This window comes from Apteryx rowi, unplaced genomic scaffold (assembly GCF_003343035.1).
Source record: "Apteryx rowi isolate R43461 unplaced genomic scaffold, aptRow1 scaffold_0, whole genome shotgun sequence".
NCBI classification, from domain to species: Eukaryota; Metazoa; Chordata; class Aves; order Apterygiformes; family Apterygidae; genus Apteryx; species Apteryx rowi.
The window spans coordinates 2722900-2742747 of record NW_020447195.1 but is presented as its reverse complement, the minus strand read 5'-3'; the positions used below and the strand labels follow the sequence as shown (position 1 = coordinate 2742747).

The following is a 19848-nucleotide window of genomic DNA, read 5'->3' as shown; positions in this document are numbered from 1 at the left end:
AGCCCGGCCGCCGCCACACTCACTCCGCCATCTTGCCGGCAGCCTGTGTAAAGCCTCCACCGCGCTCGCGCCGGGAACCGGCAAACGCAGGCACTTCCGGGACTCCCTGCCGGCGCTCTGCAAGCCAGCCGTCAACTCTATGATAGGAAAAGGACGTTCTTCGCGGGGACGAGAGCGCGCATGCGTGCCGCGCGGCTACCCGCTACCCGCTCCGGGCGTCTTTCTGCGGGCACGACCGCGTGATCCGGGGGGGGGTGTCACGTGACAGCGGGGGCGGCTGCGCGCGTGCCGGGCCGCGAGCTGTCCCTCGGTTGCGTAGCGACGGCTCTGTCGTCACGGCCTCGCGCTGCGGCGTCATGTGTGCCTTCCCGCGCAGCCGAGCGGGGCTTTGCCGCTCCCTCGGGGAGTCCGACCGCGGGGGGGTCGGCGCCTGCCCCGCGGGGACACGCGTGGGGCCTGTCCCTCAGCCACCATCACCCTGCGGCTCCTTGTTCCTCCGCCGTCGTCACAGAGCAGCTCCTTTCCCTCAGCCACCATCGCCTGGTGGCTTCTTTCCGCTCAGTCACCATCACCCAGTGGCTCCTTGTCCCTCACCTGCCATCACCAAGGCTTGTTCTTACACTGAGACTCAGCTTATGGTGGCCTGGGGTTATTGCTTCAGAAGGAAAGTTGAAAATCTGGGTATAGCGACTACAAATGTATGTTGACATATCACATCAAAATCTTCTGTAGTGCCTGAAAGCAGTAGATGGATCCTGAATTTTGAAATAAGATGTTTTCATCCTTTTTCAATTTGTAGCTCCCCTAAATGTTTTCCACTCTAGCTACAGACCTGGGGTAAATGCATGGTAGTAGGTGCACAGCTTATTCACAGTCAACTTTCACTACTCAACCAGAGATTGAGAATCATGACTTTACAGCAAAAAGAAGCAGTGTCAAATTAGCATTTATCAGGTTGCCATCAAGCTGAATCAGAAAGCCACTGCCTCAAAATCTGTCGCAAAATGCATTTGAAGTAAAATAGCATTTGGCTGTCAGTCTTACAGTGTAAGCTTCAAATTCTCTCCTCTGGCACAAACAGCTGCTGTGATCTTGGGTCTTTAAGCTTTCCTGTGCATCATTTTGTACCTGGAAATTGGGATTAAGTAGCACTTCCTAGTTTACAAAAGCAGTCATGAAGAGACATCACAGACATCAAATCTGTGAATGTCTGAGGTGGAGGGAGGATAGGCACTATATAAACATTTTAAATAGTATAACAACATCACATGTACCTCTGTTCATTTTTATTTTGACCTCCTCAGTAAGGTTTGTACACACAGACATATTGGTTAATAAAGTTTGGGTGCATTTTGAAGGCCCTTTAGAATATCAGCCCCACTTTAATCAAAATGTAATTGTGGATTCATTTTACAGACACACTGATACTCATGTGATCTGTTTACAGGAAAGTGAATGCCATTCATATAGGTATGAATATGTTTGAGCTTAAAAAGCTGTTAGATTTTGGATGCAGCTGTTTTTCCCCCTTGTGTTGTAGGCAGGGCAGAGCTGTAGTATGTCTGGTTTCCTGTAGTCAGACTAAACCCACACCTCTTTCTTTGCTCTCATCTTCTAATGTGGTTCTGTGGTGACCTAGATGTTCTTACTACAGTTTTAACCAAGCGTTTGTTTACACTGGCTAATTTCCTACAATCTTCAGTTTGCTAATCCCCATCTGCTTTAACTCATCCTGTCACAGTTGTGTTTGGGTCAGTTTAGAGTGCATGACTTCAGTTTAAGCACATGTGATGTGGAGCACTTAAAACTCACTGATTTCAGTGAAGAATGAGGATGCCACTTTGCAAGGTGGTGCAAGCTGATTTCCAGAAGTGATGTCCACATCTTACTTCTGTTGTAAATTGGGGGTTGTGCCTCCAGCACATCAGAAGCTCCGGGACTCTATCATCTGAGTTTTCATGATGCTCTGGGGTGGAGACTATAAACACCACTTCATCCATAAATAATGAAGCTTGATCCAGAATGTATTACAGTTAAGCTGATAAAACACAGGCAATTTCTTCCTTTTTTGTGTAAAAAATAAAATTCAACATTTGCCAGTCCTTGGCCAATTTCAGTATTTGTAAAGTGCTCCTAATGTATTGTGTCAAAACACCAGAGAGATAGGGAGTGTTGCATCAGTACTAGCAGAGACTAATGCAAGTCACTCTGTGTAGGTGGCTGAAACTAGCTGTTCGCTGAAAGGCAAAATCTCAGTATTTCCTTCAACAACATCTCTAAAAAGAAATTGGTCTTCTGCAGATTCTCATGTTTTGCAGCTCATGATAAATTTGAGGGTTTTTCTTTTGCTTTTCTGGGAAGTCCAGTGAAAATGTAAGAAGGTAAATTATAAGGTATTGAGGGATAACAGATGGGAATGTAGCAGAGAAGGGACCACGTGCATCTCTCCTTCGCAAAGTATGGCTCATGCTCTGGGTCACATGGTATGAAGTAGCTCCACTGCTATGCCGCCCAGTCCTCCCCTCTCAGTCCTTATCCTGTCCACCTAGAAAACAGAGAAAAATTTTGGTTGGAAGAGACCTCTGGATAACCCAGTCCAACATCCTGCTCAAAGCAGGGCCAACTTCAAAGTTAGAATGGGTTGCTTAGAACCTTATCCTTTTTTTTTTTTTTTTTAAATCTCCAAGGACAAAGAATCTACGACTCTGGGAGACCTGTCCCTCTGCTGCACCACTTTGAGGGTGTTTTTTCCTTGTTGCACAGTGGAAGCTCCCTTGTTGCACTTCATAACTGTTGCCTCTTGTCCTTTCATTGTGCAGGTCAGAGTCTGCCTCCTCTTCTCTGTAGCACCCTTCTTCTGTATCTTCTTATAGCTGTGCCTGGGCTACTCTGAGTTAAAATGAGTAGCTGCATCAATCCCCAAGGGCAAAGTTTCTTCAAAGCAAAGTCAACAAGTGGTGGAAGAGTCATCACAGATCAGGGAAAAGGACAGGGCTAGAGTCTCATGTAAACTGACAGCAGTTGTCACAAAACAAAGCAGTGTTCAACTCTGTGTAAGGGTGGTGGAGAATAAAGAAAATCTTAAAACTATCTTTCCTAGTCATCCACTTGAGTTTTGTTTGGCATGAAGAGTAGATCATCTGGCCTAACAATAAAGGCCAAAAATTTTAGCTCTGTTTTGCTTTCTCTTTGCTTTTGTTTTGGTGTGGGATTTTTTGGTTTTGGCCTTGGGTTTTGGGGATTTTTTTTGTTCCTTAAATCTTTCAACTGCCATGATCTGGGAGCTCCACACTTGTTTTGTTTTATTGGCCTTGTAGCTGTCATGTGCTTTTAATAATGAGAGATTAATGTAGAATGGGGATGACTGCAAATGTAACTCCTTGGGACGTAAACTGACCTTACCCTCACTTTGCTTGCTGGCCTGGGTTGAAGAGGGAACACAGATGAGGGCTGGTGGCTATGTGAAGGATTCAAGATGGGAAGTGAAAGGGAGGAGGATCGAGTTAGAGCAGTGGTAACCTAGAGAAACACCAGCCTGGGACTGAGCCTCTAAAAAGCCAGGATCTGAAGGAAACAAATTAATCTGGAAGGAGGACACAGGACCCAGGAACCACCACAGAAGGGGGAAGCATCAAAGCAGCTAGAGTGAACTAGGGCCACTGTCAAGCRCCTGTGTGGGAACAGGCAGCCCTAGGCACAGGGAGATGCAGGCGCTCAGCTGGAGTGAAGTGTCATATGTCCACTGAAATCAAGTGTTGTCCTTCAAAGCTGCACACTGTGAGTGAAATAACCACAGGTGATCTCAGTAGTGTCTCTTTCAAGTTATCAAATCAACCCCATCAAATTATAAAGTATAAAATGTTCTGTATTAGAAGAGGGTGATTTTCATGTCTCCTCCCTGACTCATCAGCAGGAAATACCACTGGTTGCTTGACCTGTTGTTGCCAGTGGAAAGAGGTAAGACAAATTTACAGACACTGAGACAGCTACTGAACCAAACACCAGTCTGGCGTCGTTGTACAGATAATTTTTCATGGACTGAGAGCTTGGTCACAACAGAAAGTAATCATTTTGGCAGGAGGCCTTTCAGCCTACTTCTCATTTGTGGTTTTCTGATGCACAGCTAGTGGGCACCTGTTGATTAATATGTGCGCTCAGTGTTTCTATTAATAGATCTCAGAAATTTTGCAGTTGTTTAAGCTTATCTAAGATGATGTGACTGTAGGTAATAAAGCGTTTAGTTCTTAAATGAGACAGAGTAGCCTAAGTAGATCACTATGTGGAACACAGGGCAGACACAGATGAGTAAGTGGCCATCTGTAACCTGGAAAACTCTAGGGGAAGGCTCTAATTTGCAGGCACAGGAGTTGGTTCTCTCTTATCTGGTTGTATGCATGGAGGCTGTTGATGCTAAAGAGGTACACCAGATTTGCTCTAGAAAAGTTGGTTTAGTAGTTAAGGCAGTCTTTGGCCTTGGAGAGATCTGAGTTTGCCTTTTAGGTTATCCACAAATTCTGATTTTAGGAGGTCAAATAGTCACACTTGCTTTAATTCCTGTTCCTGAAGTAGAGATGGCAGTGAACTTCCTCCCATGGTGTTGTGTAGACACACAGTGACAGGGAGACTGTCAGCTGTTGTAGGGAAGGTAGCAGTGCTTTACCTAGATTTAGTGTAACACTATTCTACAAATATTCAGATGTGCTACCTGACTTCATTGCTTTATAGTAAAAATAAAATATTTTGCAAGGTGTGGAGTGCATTCAGCTCTAAGCTGCCTCGAAGCCAGGTTCTGATTCTGGCGTGGAATATGGTAGAGGCCAAACAACAAGAGAAGTCTGGCGTTTCAAAGACATCGGCTAAAATCAACAATATCAACAATACCAAAATCAGCAGCGGCCTTAAAAAGCCAGTATCTCTAGCCTGCATGTAAGGAAATGCCTATGGCTATGGCASCAAAGTGCCAACAGGGCATTTGTTGGCTACAAAAGACCTGCCTTTCGGGGGGCTTCGTCATCGCCCAGGATCAGTCCCACCACAGCTCCTGAGGGTGTTGGCAGGCTGGTGCCTGCAGATGTCAATGCCGGCGAGCTGCACTGTCCTGAAAACAACCTCTGTGCAAAAATATCCTCTCCTCCTACTCCCTTCTCTCTTTATTCCTGCACTCCAGTCTGAGATTGAGAACGAGAAAGCAGATTGTAGTTTAAGAGGAGCAATGAACGATCTTTGTTATCAAACTGAGGACATTTATTTATACAGGCAAGGCTAAGCATGCCGCTAAGAAGGTAGGGAAAGAGACGGCTGTGTAATTTGCTTGCTTTATTGCTTTTGGGCAGATGGGAAGGATTCTCTTAGGCTGATTGATGAAATGCTGAAAATTGTTTTAAACCCTTCACTATATAGATTTGGTTTTGTATCTTCTTAATGTGTCTTAATCCATGTATATAGTGTCTTACTCTCTTGGTCTCTAGATATATGTAGCAGGCATATGGGTCTGTGCATATATGTGTATATATGTGTATATATACGTACTTACCTGTATAAATATAAGTAAATATATATGTAGGTAAATTCCAGGCACTAGTTCTCAGCAGATAATGTCTCTCCTGTTGCTGTGGTATTTGTTACTTAAAATTATTTTATGCATGAGCCCAGTGGGTTGTTTGCTTTTCATTTCATGTTTTGTCTGTTTTTGAAATGATAAATCTGGAGTTTATTCAGGGGGAAGCAGTAATGGAGGGAAGTACATTGTGCGTCCTGGGCTGTAGTCAGCGCCCAGCAATGTGTGCTGCCAGTCGCCAGGGGCTGTGATCAGCCTGAAATGCGAACAAATGGGACCTCCTGCCTCGGAAAGAGAGACCCAAAGGGCACTGGGAGGGAATATTCTCAAGGACACTGTCATATTGCCTGCTGGCAATGTCAGTCAGGTGGCTGAGTGCTAAGGCCATGGAGACTGAACTCCTCCCTCCTGTTGGATGTGGAGACAAGCTGGGAAATGGCTTGCTGGGAAGCGTCTGATGACCTCTCCAGCTTTGTTCACCCTCCAGGGCCATGCAGCCCTCCTGACCCCCTCCTGCTGCAAGCACCAGCTACTTGTTCCTGCTGGCTTGTACCCTGCAATCCATCAAGGACCATTGTGCTGGGTAGACCGACACCAAGGGCACAGAGCTCATCGTCTTCCCAAGAGACTGGCTGTGCTGGGTGAGTGGTTCAAACAATGTCAAGTAGTATTGGGAGATGCTGCTCCAGAGACAGGACATAGTGGAATTGTCCTTGCTCAATTTTGCTTTTAAATAGATTTTTTTGCTCTGAGAATTCAGGCATTTCATACATTCCAGAGCTGGTGCTGTGCTGTGTATGCTATGACTCATTTGAGTCCATTTTAGCAGCAGTCTTTGATGGGCCTTCTGTCTCAAGACGTGGTTCTCTCACAGTGCGAATGGGTTATGCTTAGTGACAGGCTTTGGCAGGAGGCTGTTCCTGTTTTACAGAAGGCTAAACTGAGGCACAGAGCAGCTGGAGAAGTTGCCCTGAAGCACACAGCAACTCAATGGGTGAGGAGGGAATCCAATGTCACAGGGTCTCCTATCAGCTACCCTCTGAACAGCACTATATCTTGAGACCTACAACTCCTGCCAACACCTGGGGAAACCTGCTTCAACTTTTTCACCCTAATCTCCCATTAGATAGATTTCTGTTTATCAATGCAGAGATCTCACTAACATCGCTTCCTTATCTGACCTTTTGGGCCACTGCAGACAACCAACTGCATGGACTGTCTGTATGACAGACTGGAGACCAGCGTGATGCAATTCCACAGTTGTGTTTTCTGACAGGCTCAAGGACAGCCAAGCCATATCTGACCAGCACTTCCAGCAGACCACAAGTTCTGCTTCCAACAGTAGACTCCAAAGGCTTTTGCGTGTTCAGAAAATGACGGAACAGAAGAGAGTGATGAAGTACCTCCTTTTTCCGTTTCTTCCTGAATGTCTTCCCCAACTCAGTCTAATATCTTCATTAAAGGGTTGTTCACTGTTTAATTTCAAGCATTGCAAGTTTAAGCCTCCTATGCCCTGTCACAGGTATGATTTCTGTAGTATATCTATATATTTTGTGCATGTGTAGCCCTCCCAGAATTTGATGGTGCTTTGTGTGTGTGTGTGGAGGGGGAAGACATGGATGACTGGGAAAGAAAATAATCAGCAGTAGAAACCATCATTTGTAAATTAAAAAAACCCAAACCCTAGAATGGAAAAATCAGCTATGGTCAGACTAGAATTTCAAAAACATCAACACCCCCACACAAAAAAAGCCAGCGGAGGCTATAAGCAGACACCTAGAGGGAATAAAAGCAGAGCAGGCAGATGTACAGCACTGCTCCTGAGTAGCCTCTCCAAGCACTGTTCAGCTATTGAAGCCATGGAAACTTTAGTATCTGCAGCTTCCTCTGGCAATGAGTTCAACATTTTGCTATAGGCAGTGAGCAGAGCCACCTCCTTTTCTCTGTTCTGGACCTGGCTGCCACCAGCCTCATTCTGCACCCCAATGGGTGGTGGGAGAGACCGAGTGATCTGTCTGCACTCGCCCTCGGTAGCCACACGGCAGCTGTTCCCCATCAGAAGTCATTCATCATCCGGGAGGTGAAACCCAAAGACCAGCTGAAGGAAGTTCTGCCTTGCCTGTGTGCTGCTTTCTTCCCATCTACAGTAATCCTTTACTGCATGCCCTGTTGGTGCGTATTATTTTTACTGTTAACTTTGTTTTGTTGAGGACAGTGTTTAGGTATTCTGTGGGTTACATTCTTCCTGACATATAACTTAAAAGTTCTTCCTCCTTCCTTATAACAACAACAAAAAAAACCCCAAAGCCCTTTTCTCAATGGGAATTAATAAATCCTTGTGACAATTCTAAGATAAACAGAGTATTTTGTCAGCTGCATTACAGTTACCAGTACCAGCCCCAAAAGAGTCCAAGTATCTTGTACTGGTTAAAAGCATCTGCTGTGACATGTCTACAAACAAACGGTAATGAGAAAAGAGCACAACTGTACAAACAACTGCATTTCTTGCTCGCGGATGTAGCCCGGAGCTGCTGGACACTCCCAGGACTTGTCGCCTCATGTGCAGCCTTCTCTTGAGTTGCCTCCAAAGCCTGTCAGCCCTTGCCTGTGCCAGGGCCCTTCCGAGAAGGATGCCTGTCTTGTCTGTCCGTTGGTAATGTGATGGCATGGCAAAGCTGGCTGGGACACAGGGAGGCAGCTGGGGTAGGTTCTCCTGAGCGTGGTTTAATGGCAATGTGCTCCCAGATTTCCCACCAGCTGGTTCTTCCCAGAACTGGCCTTGAGGGCTTTCTGGAGGTGAGCCATAGATTCAGACCCAGCCTCCAGCTTGCTTCTGCTCGGTTACACAGATGCCGCCAGGAAGGGGGAGAACTTTTTTCGATGCTGTTTAGCAGATCTGTGGGAAACCATGCAGTAGGAGCTAGGGTTTTGGTGCACTGCGGTACTCTGTCCATCGTGCCATGGTGCCTCTGCTGGGGAAGAAAGGTTTCACAGCTGAAATGATGTAGGTATCCAACAAAGTGTATAGCAGAGACAAAAATAATATATCAAATTTGCTGACTCCTGCTCTGACCACTTTATATGCTTTCTTTCATGCCTCCTTTGCACTAGAGGAAGTTGGTGGTAGTTTTTGTAGGCATCCCTCTGAAGCATCTCCCAAGAAGAATCTCCTGCTTCTTTCCTTCTCTCTGTAATCCATCATCAGGACAGCAGTTGCTGTGCTGATAAAACACAGCTCCTGTTCACACCTACTCCACAAATCACTTTTGACGCACAACACATGGACCCCATTTGATACAGAGGGGCATCACGTCCCATAATCATATGTCCATTCTTGACCTAGATAGAGGGATATTGCTCCTGCAGCCTGGAGCAAAGATAAGGGGAGAAGTACAGGGTTAAGAGAGGTAAAGTAAAAAAGCAACAGTAATGAAGATTTAACACCAGTCAGAACAGTAACTATCTCATAGGAGAGAGGGGTTATATAACAAGAGAAACGCATAGGACGAATGGAAGAAAACCTATATAGAAAAGCACTCCACAGCTGGCCGTGCATGAGGGGAAGTGTTTGGTGAAGAAAGAGAAAGCCAAAGGAAAGGGAATTATTTCCTTCTTTGGCAAGGCCATTGTCCTTGGATCCTTCTCCTTCCAAGAAGATTTCAGCTCTGGTTGCCTCATTTACACCTCTGCAATGACTCTTCCAGCAGATCCTTTTTTCTGTCACAGCCAGTATGCTGAGCAGTGCTGCGGTGCAAGAATTGGAAAGCCTGAGGGTCAGGCCTTTGCCTTTTACTGGCTCCAATTAACTTCAGGGACATTGCCAGAAAAATGCTTGCATGGTCTTCGGGTTTGGACTGCTATGTGTAATATTCCTTCCCTCTGTCCCAGGGAAGCGGTGCTGGCTCTAAGTGATCAGAGCTGTTCTAGACCTAGAAATCTGCAGTGCCAGTGTAAAATGTTAACAGAAAGCTGTTTGTTTAGTTTAAAATATCCTTATAAACTAAACAGCTTAAATCCAAGTTGTATACAATGGACTGCGTGCTATAAAATTTTATTCTTCGTTTACCTGAGAAGAATATGCCCATGGCAAAGCAAAGCCCAGTTTGTTGCTGTAACTAGGCACTGTTCTTAGCAAACTCACTTCTTAGCCGCATTCAGCTGTTGCAAAGTAAAAATGGAGGTTGCGTAAGAACAGAAACCCTGCGAACCTGGATGAAACAGATGGTTGTGCTTGTGATGCAAGGGATACCTCTCTTCCCTCTGAATCATTAGGTGGTGATCATATCATCTCTAAAACTTTGTATTAAATCCCATTGTTTGTGCTTGAGAAAGGTAGAATGTGTGGCTAAAACATAACTTCCAGAGAATTATACCTTTTTAACTGGGCGACATCAAGAAATAGAGAAACTATCTCTTTCTTTGGTTACCTCTTCCACCTTCACTATCACAAAATTCTTCCTGGTTTCTAACTGGAATATTTCCGGCTGCAGTTTCCAGGCACTGACTGTGGTTACATCTTGTAGTCACTCAAGTTGTTCATAACAAGAAAATATTAGCCCTGGTGTCTTGGCTAAATTCCAGTTTAGATGATCATATTCTGCTTTGCTACAGTTTTTAATGGTTCTTTATTAGCTGGTGGTATTCTGCCTTTCTTGCTGTGCTGTTCAGTCCTGGGTTGTTTCTGTGCAGCTAGCTACAGCCTGGCTGCTGGCAGGGACTTAGGTTTGAGTGCTCTAGGGGAAATATCTGAGCAGACTTAGCCTGACCATGGACTGCAACCCTTGTTCATGTTGTTTGGATGGATCTGAACCACGTGCACTGAAACCAGATTTACCAGCACTCACCTGCAGCTGCACTTATCATGCCCAGCTCGAGCCCAGGCTGCAGCCAGGCTAGCAGGCAGTGGCCGGGCCAGAAAGGCTTTGCTATCCTGAAACCTGCTCCTGAGCCCCCTCCCAACCTCTCGGCTTTGCTGGCTGCACAGGCAGTGCGACGTCGCAGTGTCCCGAGAGGCAGATGCACCAGTGGGTCGGCACAAACAGCCCCTGTTCACTCAGAAACTTGGTGTCTGGCGGAAAACGCTCTGCCTCTTTTGAGGTTCGGCCTGACCAGGACTGCTGTCTCTGGTTGTGGCAAACAGAGCCTTTCTTTGCAGAGGACCAGGACGGACACCTTTCTTTGTGACTTTTCTTGTACCTGCACAGCAAAGCCATCACGCTTGAAAGGTGCTGATCACACACACAGTGTGCAACTGCGCAGCACCTCCACAGCAAATCTGACGCTTCCAGAAGGTGTTGGTCTTGCAGCGCCTTCGCTGTGTGATGGACAGAAAAAATGCCGTACTTTTTCTTCATCGTTTTTGTTCTGTATGGCAGCCCAGCAGGGACTGCTGTGCAGTGCCACCAACCAGACTGTCGTGCGCCTGGAAATCCCAGACCGCTGTAAATAACGCTCCTGTTCTCCCCAGGCAAAACTTCTAGGCAGAAAAAGAGCATGTACCTGGGGAAATGCAGACATACAGTAAACTCTCCTAGAGAGATGGCTGCAGTTCAGAAGTAAGTCATTTCCAGGGTGCCTTAGGATCCCTCGCCCTCAAAGACACTGAATCAATACCTGTTTTACTCCTGTTAGGCAGACTCCTGCTTGTGTCAACATTTGATGCTTCAAAACCTTTAGTWATTACAAAAATGAACTGCACTGCAGAGTGATACATGTGACGGAGTAGGGAAATAGTTCGACCAGATTGTTGTGACTGATGCTATGTAAATCTCCAAGGCCGCTCGAGAGACACTCTGCCCTTGAATTCTGTGAAGAAACAAGGAAAACGGTTTGTGCGTGTGAACCAGGCGCTGCAGCTCCTGGCTGGCAGGAAAACCGTCAGTAATCGCTCTGGCGAGCCAATTCCAGAATCGGCACTGGTGTGAGAGTGCCTGGCCAGCGGCGCGGGTGCTGCCGGGAGCAGGTGTGGGCCTGCCCTCGGTGGTGGATCAGCTGTTTGACGCTGGCCCTATACTGTCAAAACAGCTAATTTACTTTCTTTCACTCTGCAGCCAAGCCGATGCCTTGGGAACAGGCCGTCCTGGGTCCTTTCCCGTTCGTTGCCATGAACGTGGGCACAGCTGCACRCGGTGTCAGCCATAGAGCCTTAAACGCTGCAGGGCCTGGGGCAGTCGTGTGTTTATAGTTTGCAACCACATATTCAGAGTCCTGCTGTTTTATCTGTTACAAATAATCCTACATTCAAACCAACTGGCCCTGAGTTTTACTTTCTGCTCCATGCTGGGGAATTTCTGGTTGTTAATTTTTCAGAGGCATCCAGCAAAGCTGACTAATGCAATGAAGCAGTCGCAGACTGCCTGAGCTCGGAGGAAGTTACACATTTGGTATTCTAGAAAATGTATGCAAATAGCTTTTCCAAGGCGTTCTCATCACCATCCACGTTGAAAGCAATTAAACCTCCCTCAGAGTGACACTTCCATGCAAAAAAGCATTATACAGCATGTCGCCAAACTCAAGCACAGCCAAATAAATCATCGGAGGCAGCGACTCTGGGCTCTGAACTGTTGTTCTCCAGATGAGGTATAAATCATTTGCAGCAGCAACGGCAGCAGCTGTTTTTAGAGCTGGTAAAGGCCTCTTCAGCTTGACTTCACCTTCTCTGCTCTCAGTCAGGCTTGYTCCTGCAAAGGCTTCAGAACTGGTATTTATAGAATGACAGCAGGGATGCCACTGCAAACAGGAACAAAATCAAGCATGAAAGGAAATCATTAGGATTTCCTCAGAATAAAATAAATATAGTAATGGTGCAAATGCTCCTTTTGGGAAAAATAAAAGCACATGACACAAATGGCGTTGGTGCCAAAAGCAGGTAGTAATTAAACCTAGAAGGGCGAGAACCCAGAAGGCCGGTGCTGATGACTCTAGCAGAGCACTCTTCCCCGGCGAACTGCTTCCGAAACCTTGATTCAGCACATGCCGAAGCCCTGCTGAAGTCAATGGGTTTGAAGCATGTGTTTAAGTGCTCTGCTGAACTGCAGACTCCTGAGGGAGAAGAGGGAGCGCCACCGTCGTAAGGGAGCGTGAGTGGCTGACTTTCCCCTGGCACTATCTCCAGCCGCAGTGCCAGGCCATGCGCAGCCCGAAGGCAGCGTGTTGATGTCCCCCAACTCATGTAAGCACCATGTCAGCGCTCAACACGTGCAGAGAAATTCAAGAGTATGGTCCTACCCTGTCACGGCCATGGCCACGCTGCGGTTGGCAGCTCCCGCAGAGCCGGCGCCGGGCGCTCTGCCTTGCTGGCCGGCTCTGCCGTGGCATGGGTGGCCGCGTTGCCCCACCGCGCTCAAGACCCGAGCTGAGCTCAGCCCAGCTTGGGGACATCTGCTGCTGCTTCGACTGTCCCCATTGCCCCTTTCCACGGCTGGCCCGGCGAGGGCCGAGACGGCCTGGCAGTGACGGCAGAGTGCACTCRAAGGCTCGGGCCCCGACCCACCACCCCATGGTCTCGGAGCCCTTGTCTCGGCGATGTCTTCTGGATAACCCTGTGCCGGGCACAGCGAGGACGTGGGCTACGTGCTTCTGCYGGCCCTTTGCTCTTCCCTGAGCTCTTGGTGCTGCTCACTCCATCCCCATCCCCGTCCCCGTCCCCGCTCGCTGCACATTCCCGCAGCAGCCCCCGGCAGCCCCAGCCTTGCTCCCGGGAGCYCCCAGCAAAATACCTGAATATGTGAAGGGAATTAATTAGGATTCGTCTGTTTGGATGGAGGTGAAAGGAGGATCCTGGAGTCCAGGTGCTTCTGTACGGCCCCCCGTTTCGTTTAGTTTGTCAGTAGTCAGTGCTTGAGAGGAAATGGGTAAAATTCTCTCGGTTATAGCTATGAAGGGTAATGTTTAATTTGTGCCATGCAGCGGAAGAATTTATATTCTGTATTTGAAACACCTTTTTTCATGTAGCTGTGGAAGTTTCTTATTTACCACCCAAATGACTTCCCCTTTTGGGAACCCAGTGAAGCTGTTGGCCTTCATGAGTTAATTCTGCATTATGTAATTAAATGAGTTAATGGAAAACAATTTCTTCTGAAATGTTCTTTTGTTCCTGGTTGTCCTTGTCCTCAGATTTCTGGAGGGCAGTCACATCTCCACGCAGTGCCAAATCCTGAACTCAAGAGCACGTTTACAGCTGGCTTCAACAGAGGCAGAAATTCATCCCGCGTTTTTTCCTCCATGTGTGGGAACAGTCCAAACATTTCTCTTCCACTCATGTCACCTCCCTGGGGCTGAGCACTGGTTCACCTGCTGGCACTGCCCTTTCATCCGGTGCTGCCAGACTTCCTTGTAATCCCTCCCAGACGGGGGACATGCCGCTCCTCTGCTCCAAATCCGACAAGACGGGCTCCACGATAGAGTCTCCTGGGATTCCAGGCTTAACACTGTGGTGTACTGCCAATGCTCTCTTTATTTTCTGCTTCTCAAACAGTTTTGGTTTTTTGGCAGTACTTTAGCCTGGCTGTCATCATAGGTTTTTGAGGGGGATTTTGTCAAGTGATGTTTTAAAATCTGCATAAATTACACTTACACTAAATTACACAATACTTTTATCTGTTGCCTGCTGAAGTTTCCTTCCTTGGGAGATTTTGGAAAGTACAGTCTGATGTGTTCCCCAGCCAAAATATTTAAATCTCTAAGGCATTCTATGTGCCTTCGGGTAAGTCCACTTTGATGGGGATAGATCATCAGCATTCAGAGATGGGCTGACTCAAACAGAGGCAGAGAAATCAATTTAACCTTTGAAAAGTGCAATGACAAGCTTAATATTTTAGCCTATTATTCTGATGACAAGCACCTTCCAAGTGAAAATGTATCTCTGCAAAAGCATTTCTATTGATACTGTCTCCTCCTGGGAGGGATGACACATCTGTTGACTCTGGTAGATTGAGACATCCCTGTACTTAGGTCAGAGCCCTAATAGCCCTGTTAGAAGGGTTAGTGGGCAGCATAATTTGCGAACAGGTCTGCAGCAAGGAGCACCTTGCAGCCTTTGGTGGAGTTCCTCCGTCTTAATAAACAACTCTCTGCCTTTGGTTTTCTTTCTGTTACTGCCAACACATCAGTGTTAGATAAAATAGCAACACACGTGGGTGGCAGTGGTCTGATATTCAGCCTAAAATCCCAGGGCCACTTAGGTGTGCTCTTATTAGCAAATTAAGTAYACACCCTGTTGTGCCTTTTTGAAAACCTGTTGCATCAATAATTATGCCAATAATCTAGCACACAGCAAATGATATGTTGAATGAATACTTATTGTATGCACTGTGTCTGTGGGTGCACACGTAGAAAACATTTACATTCCTGCTGTGCATGTGTCCTCTCTGTCCTGCTCATTCTCAAAACCAGTGGTGACGTTGCACTGGCTTTACTGGAGCTGAAGCAGGCCCCGTGTTGCAAACAGACTTTGAGCAAAAATAAAGGCAGCGCATTTCTTTTTGCACAGGGCTTGCAGAATTAAAAACTGGTCTGCATCTGGGTGTCAGGCACTTTCTGAGGGACACAGCTCCAGTTGCCACTTCACCTCGCAAACTGCCTGACAGTGGGAATGACACGGGAAACCCGAAGCAAACCCAGCCCTGCTGAGCCCCAGCACTGTGGAGCAAGCCTGGCCCGTGGGCTGCTGCTGCTCCTCACCGCTGTAGACGCAGGCACTTTGCTAGTCATGGATTGAGCCTTTCTTCTCCGGAGTCTCTGTCACCTGAGCTGGCGGTGCCAGACATGACAGAGTGACAAAGCTTGTAGACACTAGCGAGAGCTGTGATATCCTTGCCGCAATCCTCCCTCTGCAGGAGCTGGCAGAGCAGAGATTATCGGTCCGGATGAGTTATTCCAGGCCGGGCCTCTGAACTGCGGAGGGCTGAGGATAGCAGGGTTACGGCTGCACAGAGGAGCCGCCCTGCCGCGAGCGTTTCCAGCCCCCGAAGGGCGGGAGAGCGTTCCCGCTCCCGCTCCCGCTCCCGCAGCCGCCGGGGCCGAGCTCCAGCCGGCTGCTCGCCTTGGGCTCGCCCGGCGCTCGGCCCTGCTGCGGGCGCCCGGGGGGAGCCGGGAGGGCCGGCGAACGCTGCCCGCTTCCCCGCCGAAGCCTCGCGGCGCTGCCTCTGCGAAGGGCTTGCTCCCCGCGGGTAGCGCGAGGGAGCAGCGAGAGCTGCCGGCTCAGCGGCCCACGCGCAGCGCTCGAGCGACCGGGTCGGCGCCACCGGGAAACGCGGCGCCCGCCTTTCATCCCGACCGCAGCCGTCCCCGCTGTTCGGTGCAATACGAGTTTATTTCTCTCTCCTCGCTCCTTGCTCCCACCCACGCGAGCACGAGCTGGGGCGTTTCTCCGGCCTCCTCTCCGGGCTGCCGCTCACCGGCAGGTTTGCAGGCAGAGGGCACCTCTGAACCCTACCTTCGACCTCTGAAACGACCGGGCAGAGGCTCCTTCCTTGCCGGGCGCCGGCGCTGCGTGCCGGGCTGAGCCGAGCCGAGCCGAGCCGAGCCGAGCTGCGCCAGTGCCCACACCTGCAGGAGCAGCCCGTGGGGCCCGGTCGGCCGCTCCGCAGGCGGCTGCTTCCTCATTCCTGGCAGCGTCACCCTCTCCAGGCTCGGTCTCCACCACCTGATGTTTTCCACCGAGCCCAACAAGGCACCAGGACGCGTTAGGTGTTTGGGCGAGCGGTTACCTCGGGACCAGCGGGTATCTCCCCCCGGACGGACCCACGTGCACGAGGCAGATGGTGAAAGCGCTCGCAGGCTCACGGGCTGGTACCGCTGCTGCTGTGAGCAGAGGGTGAAGGGATGTGTAAGGATCCGTTGGCCAAAAATAGGTGGCAGAAGCAGTGCTGGCGAGGTGGCCTGGTGATTTTGCATGCCCGGGGGTGGCGAGGCCCCGCTCGCGCCGCCCGTCCTTGCATTTCTGTGCAGCGCGTGGGGCAGAAGCAGCAGGGAAGCGAAAGCGGAGCAGGCCTGGGGCAGGCTGTGCGCCACGAAGGAGCCCCGGGGGCTGTTTGCGAGCGGGCGCACCGGGGGCCGGGAGCCCTCCGGTCTCTACGCTGCCTCCTCCCGAGGGCATCGAAGGAACGGGAAAGGTTATGGCTCTCTTTTGGCAGCTTAGCTTGCGACTCGTGGAGTTTACGCTCTGCTGGGGATGTCCCCCGCAGATATTACGATATTGTGGCAATAGCAGTTTGCTGCCTGCAGTGCTGCAGACCCTGCGGACCTCAGCGGCCTGGAGAGCCTTGGCGCTGCCTGCGGCGCACGTCCAGGGCAAGCGCTCCCGTGCAAGCCGTGTCATGCTAACTCTTCATTCACATCCCTCCTCGCCCCTGCCCTAGCCGCACCAGCATGACTTTACCTGTGTAAATATGTGTTGTTCCAGGAAGGCAAGATCAGTTCCAGGAAGCAAACCAGCCGTGCCTAAAAGAACAATTTCATCACTGTGTCCAAGCAGGCTTCTACCAGCCCACGGCTGCTACTCAGGTCTCACACATCTTCACCACCCCGACTGGCATCCCTGTGCTGGTGTGGGTCTAGACACCAAAGCAGAAGCTCTGCTGGTCCGTAATAACTTTACCCCAGTGTGACCGTGTCCCTAGTAGGGTGTAATGATCAAAACAGAGCTCTCCCTGCAGTGATGCAGGACGCCTTTTAAGTGTAGACCTGCTCTAAGGGTGCAGACATGTCGTCCTGCAAGCAGGTGCACTGGCAGGACTCGTCCCTCCATTCCTGCTCATCGCCCCGCAGCCACAAGTGTTACCTTTCCCTTCAGYCTGCCATCCAAGCTGCTCACATGGGCACTCCTTAAAGCGTCRCAGGCACCGTGAAATGGGGTAGGCTAAACTACGCAACGAGTAAGTCTTCGCTAATCTGCCTCAGGTTGGGTGGATGGAAATAGTCGGTGCATGGTGGAGCAAGGCAACCTTGCATGGCCGGAGGAAAGCAGGTGGGGCAGAGCCGGGACTCCCCGGGCATAAGCCATATCCTGCAACGGCTGCTTGTAATTGTTCCCGCCCTGCCACCTCTTCCTGCTCATGTGCACGCCTCGCTTCCCCTTCCAGCCCTTCGTTCTGCTGATTCCCCAGCCCGTGGCTTCGTTCCAAGCTGACCCCCTGGCATGAGCCAAAATTTTAAAAGCCCTCTTCCTATTTCATTTTATTTATTTTGTTGGAAGGGGGAGAGAAGGGCGGAAGAAAGCTTTAGTCGTGTCACGAAGGGAACTGCAGCACAGAACACAGAACCAGCTAAAGCTGCGGCTGGCGTTTCTAACCATTGATTTGGGATTTAGCAGAGGGGGCTTGCTTAATCGGACAAGCAAGGGCAATGGGAAGAGGGGAAGGGGGAAGCAAAAAGTGAAGGGGGTTGGCTGGGGCCGAGCTGAATCTTGGAAATGAGAGAGCGGGGCGGTGAGTCAGAGCCGAGGGCAGCAGGACACCATGCCCCAAGGCAGCGGCAGGGCTTTGCTGACGCCGCGCTGTGCCAGTCCCTATTGCGGCAGCCTGGCCCCGGGCCCGGCAGCCGAGTTTCTGGGTGGCTCCTGCAGCAAAGTCATTGTTAATTAAGTATATTCGAAAGGTTAGCTCATTGGTTGTGACGATGTCTCACCTTTGACCAAGCCTGCACCAAACAAATCAAAAACCAACCAGGAGAGCTTCTTTGGTTTCCTAGCCCAAGGCTTCCTTTTARGAGTTGGATAAAAGCGATTTTGCAAACACTACATCTAGCCACCACTTGGCCAGTGCAGTTCTGCTGGAACACTGCAGGCTTCCAGAAATTAATAGGACTCAGGAATTAATTTATTTAAATGAAAGTTACAGTGGAACGGCAATCCTGGAAAACAAGAATGAGTACAATTTTCCTCAGAACGAATTAACTCAGTCCATGCAGCCTCTGCAGGGAAATCCTTGCTCACCCCCTGTCTACTGAAGATTGTCCGTCCTCATGATCCTGCTGGGCCTTGTTTACATCAGCAAAATTAATGCCTTACCTTTTAAAGAGAGATTTCCGCTTTTCTGCTAATGCCTGCTCATTTGTACGTTATCTTCATTTTTATCTCCTCCCTCCTCCATGTACCTGTTTATCTAACCTGAATCTGTTTCTCTCACATTTCTCTCACACTTGGRAACTGTTTTCTTCATCTGCCTTTACTGCATCTAGGCTCAAAGGGAGGTTAATTCTTTATAGGATTACTGTGATACGCAGATTTACCTTGTGAATCCTTTATTGCAGCATCTGGCCCCAAACCGCCCTGGAAGCCTGCTCCGGGCAGCCGGTCCATCGGCTGGTAGCCAGACAGTTGCCGGGTTGCTATGAAGTGGGAAGTCTGCATTAAGTAATACCTCGTTTGCTGCCTGGGAGAGACCAACAAGCCGGGTGCAGAGGCACGTCCCACCRGAAGGCAGGCAGCACCTGGTCCCATCTCCCGCCCGGCCCATCGCTCTCCTTGCCCAGCACCATGGGTGGCCCGGAGCAGGCAAGAAAGCACGGCCCCCTCCTTGCTCCCCATCGACCCCGACCTGGGGCTCTTCTCTCCTGTTTTTTCATTTTCAGACATCCCCATGTCTCCTTTCAATTCCTCCTACACACAAYGTAGGAGCTGCCCACAAATATGCGTAAAACAACTTATTTGCTCTTCTTTAACTGACTGGGCTGCTGATTGCTGCTAGTGCTGATTACCAGGTTGGCCGTGATGACTTCACCCCCTCTTCACTGCCACCCTTCTGCGTCTATTATCTCYGCTCAGGCTGCAGACGTTTGGAGGCGTGGATTATCCCAGGGGTTATCCCATGGATTATGCCAGGGGTTATCCCAGGGGCTACCGCAGGGATTATCCCTCAGCACTCCTTGCACAGCGCCTAGCACTTGTCTGCGCAGAGTGGACACGACCCCCTGCTGCATGGTGGGCTACAGGCCAGGAGGTTCACCCCACGCTCGCCTGTCGCTGGGTGTCCCAGGGCCATTGCTGTGTGTCCGGCGCCCTCACTGGTGTCCCAGATTCATTGCTGGCTGCCCCATGCCGTTGCTGGGCGTTCCAGACCATTTGTCTGGTCTTCCAGTGCCATCAGTGGTGTCCAAGGGCCAAGAGCAGGTGTCCCAGAACCGTTGCTGTGTGTCCCAAGGCCATCTTTGGGTGTCCCAGGGCCATCGCTGGTGTCCTGCGGCCATTGCTAGGCGTCCCGGAGCCCTCACTGCTGTCCTAGAACCATCCCTAGATGTCCAGGGCCACCTCTGGCCGTCCCAGAGGCATCACTGGTGTCCCAGGGCCGCCT

The 19848-nt window shown here is 49.6% G+C and overlaps 1 protein-coding gene across 3 annotated transcripts in view; it reads right to left on the bottom strand.

Annotated features, from left to right (window-relative positions):
* Positions 1–243, bottom strand: part of SLC9A8 (solute carrier family 9 member A8) — a 38261-nt gene extending 38018 nt beyond the window's left edge. For all 3 annotated transcript variants that reach the window (XR_003252691.1, XR_003252688.1, XM_026060875.1), the window contains exon 1: positions 24–243. Coding sequence is in view for 1 of the 3 variants with exons in the window: in XM_026060875.1 (XP_025916660.1) it covers positions 24–31 (8 nt within the window). In the remaining 2 variants the exon portion in view is untranslated. The remainder of the gene's footprint in view (positions 1–23) is intronic.
* Between the last annotated feature and the right edge of the window lie 19605 nt (positions 244–19848).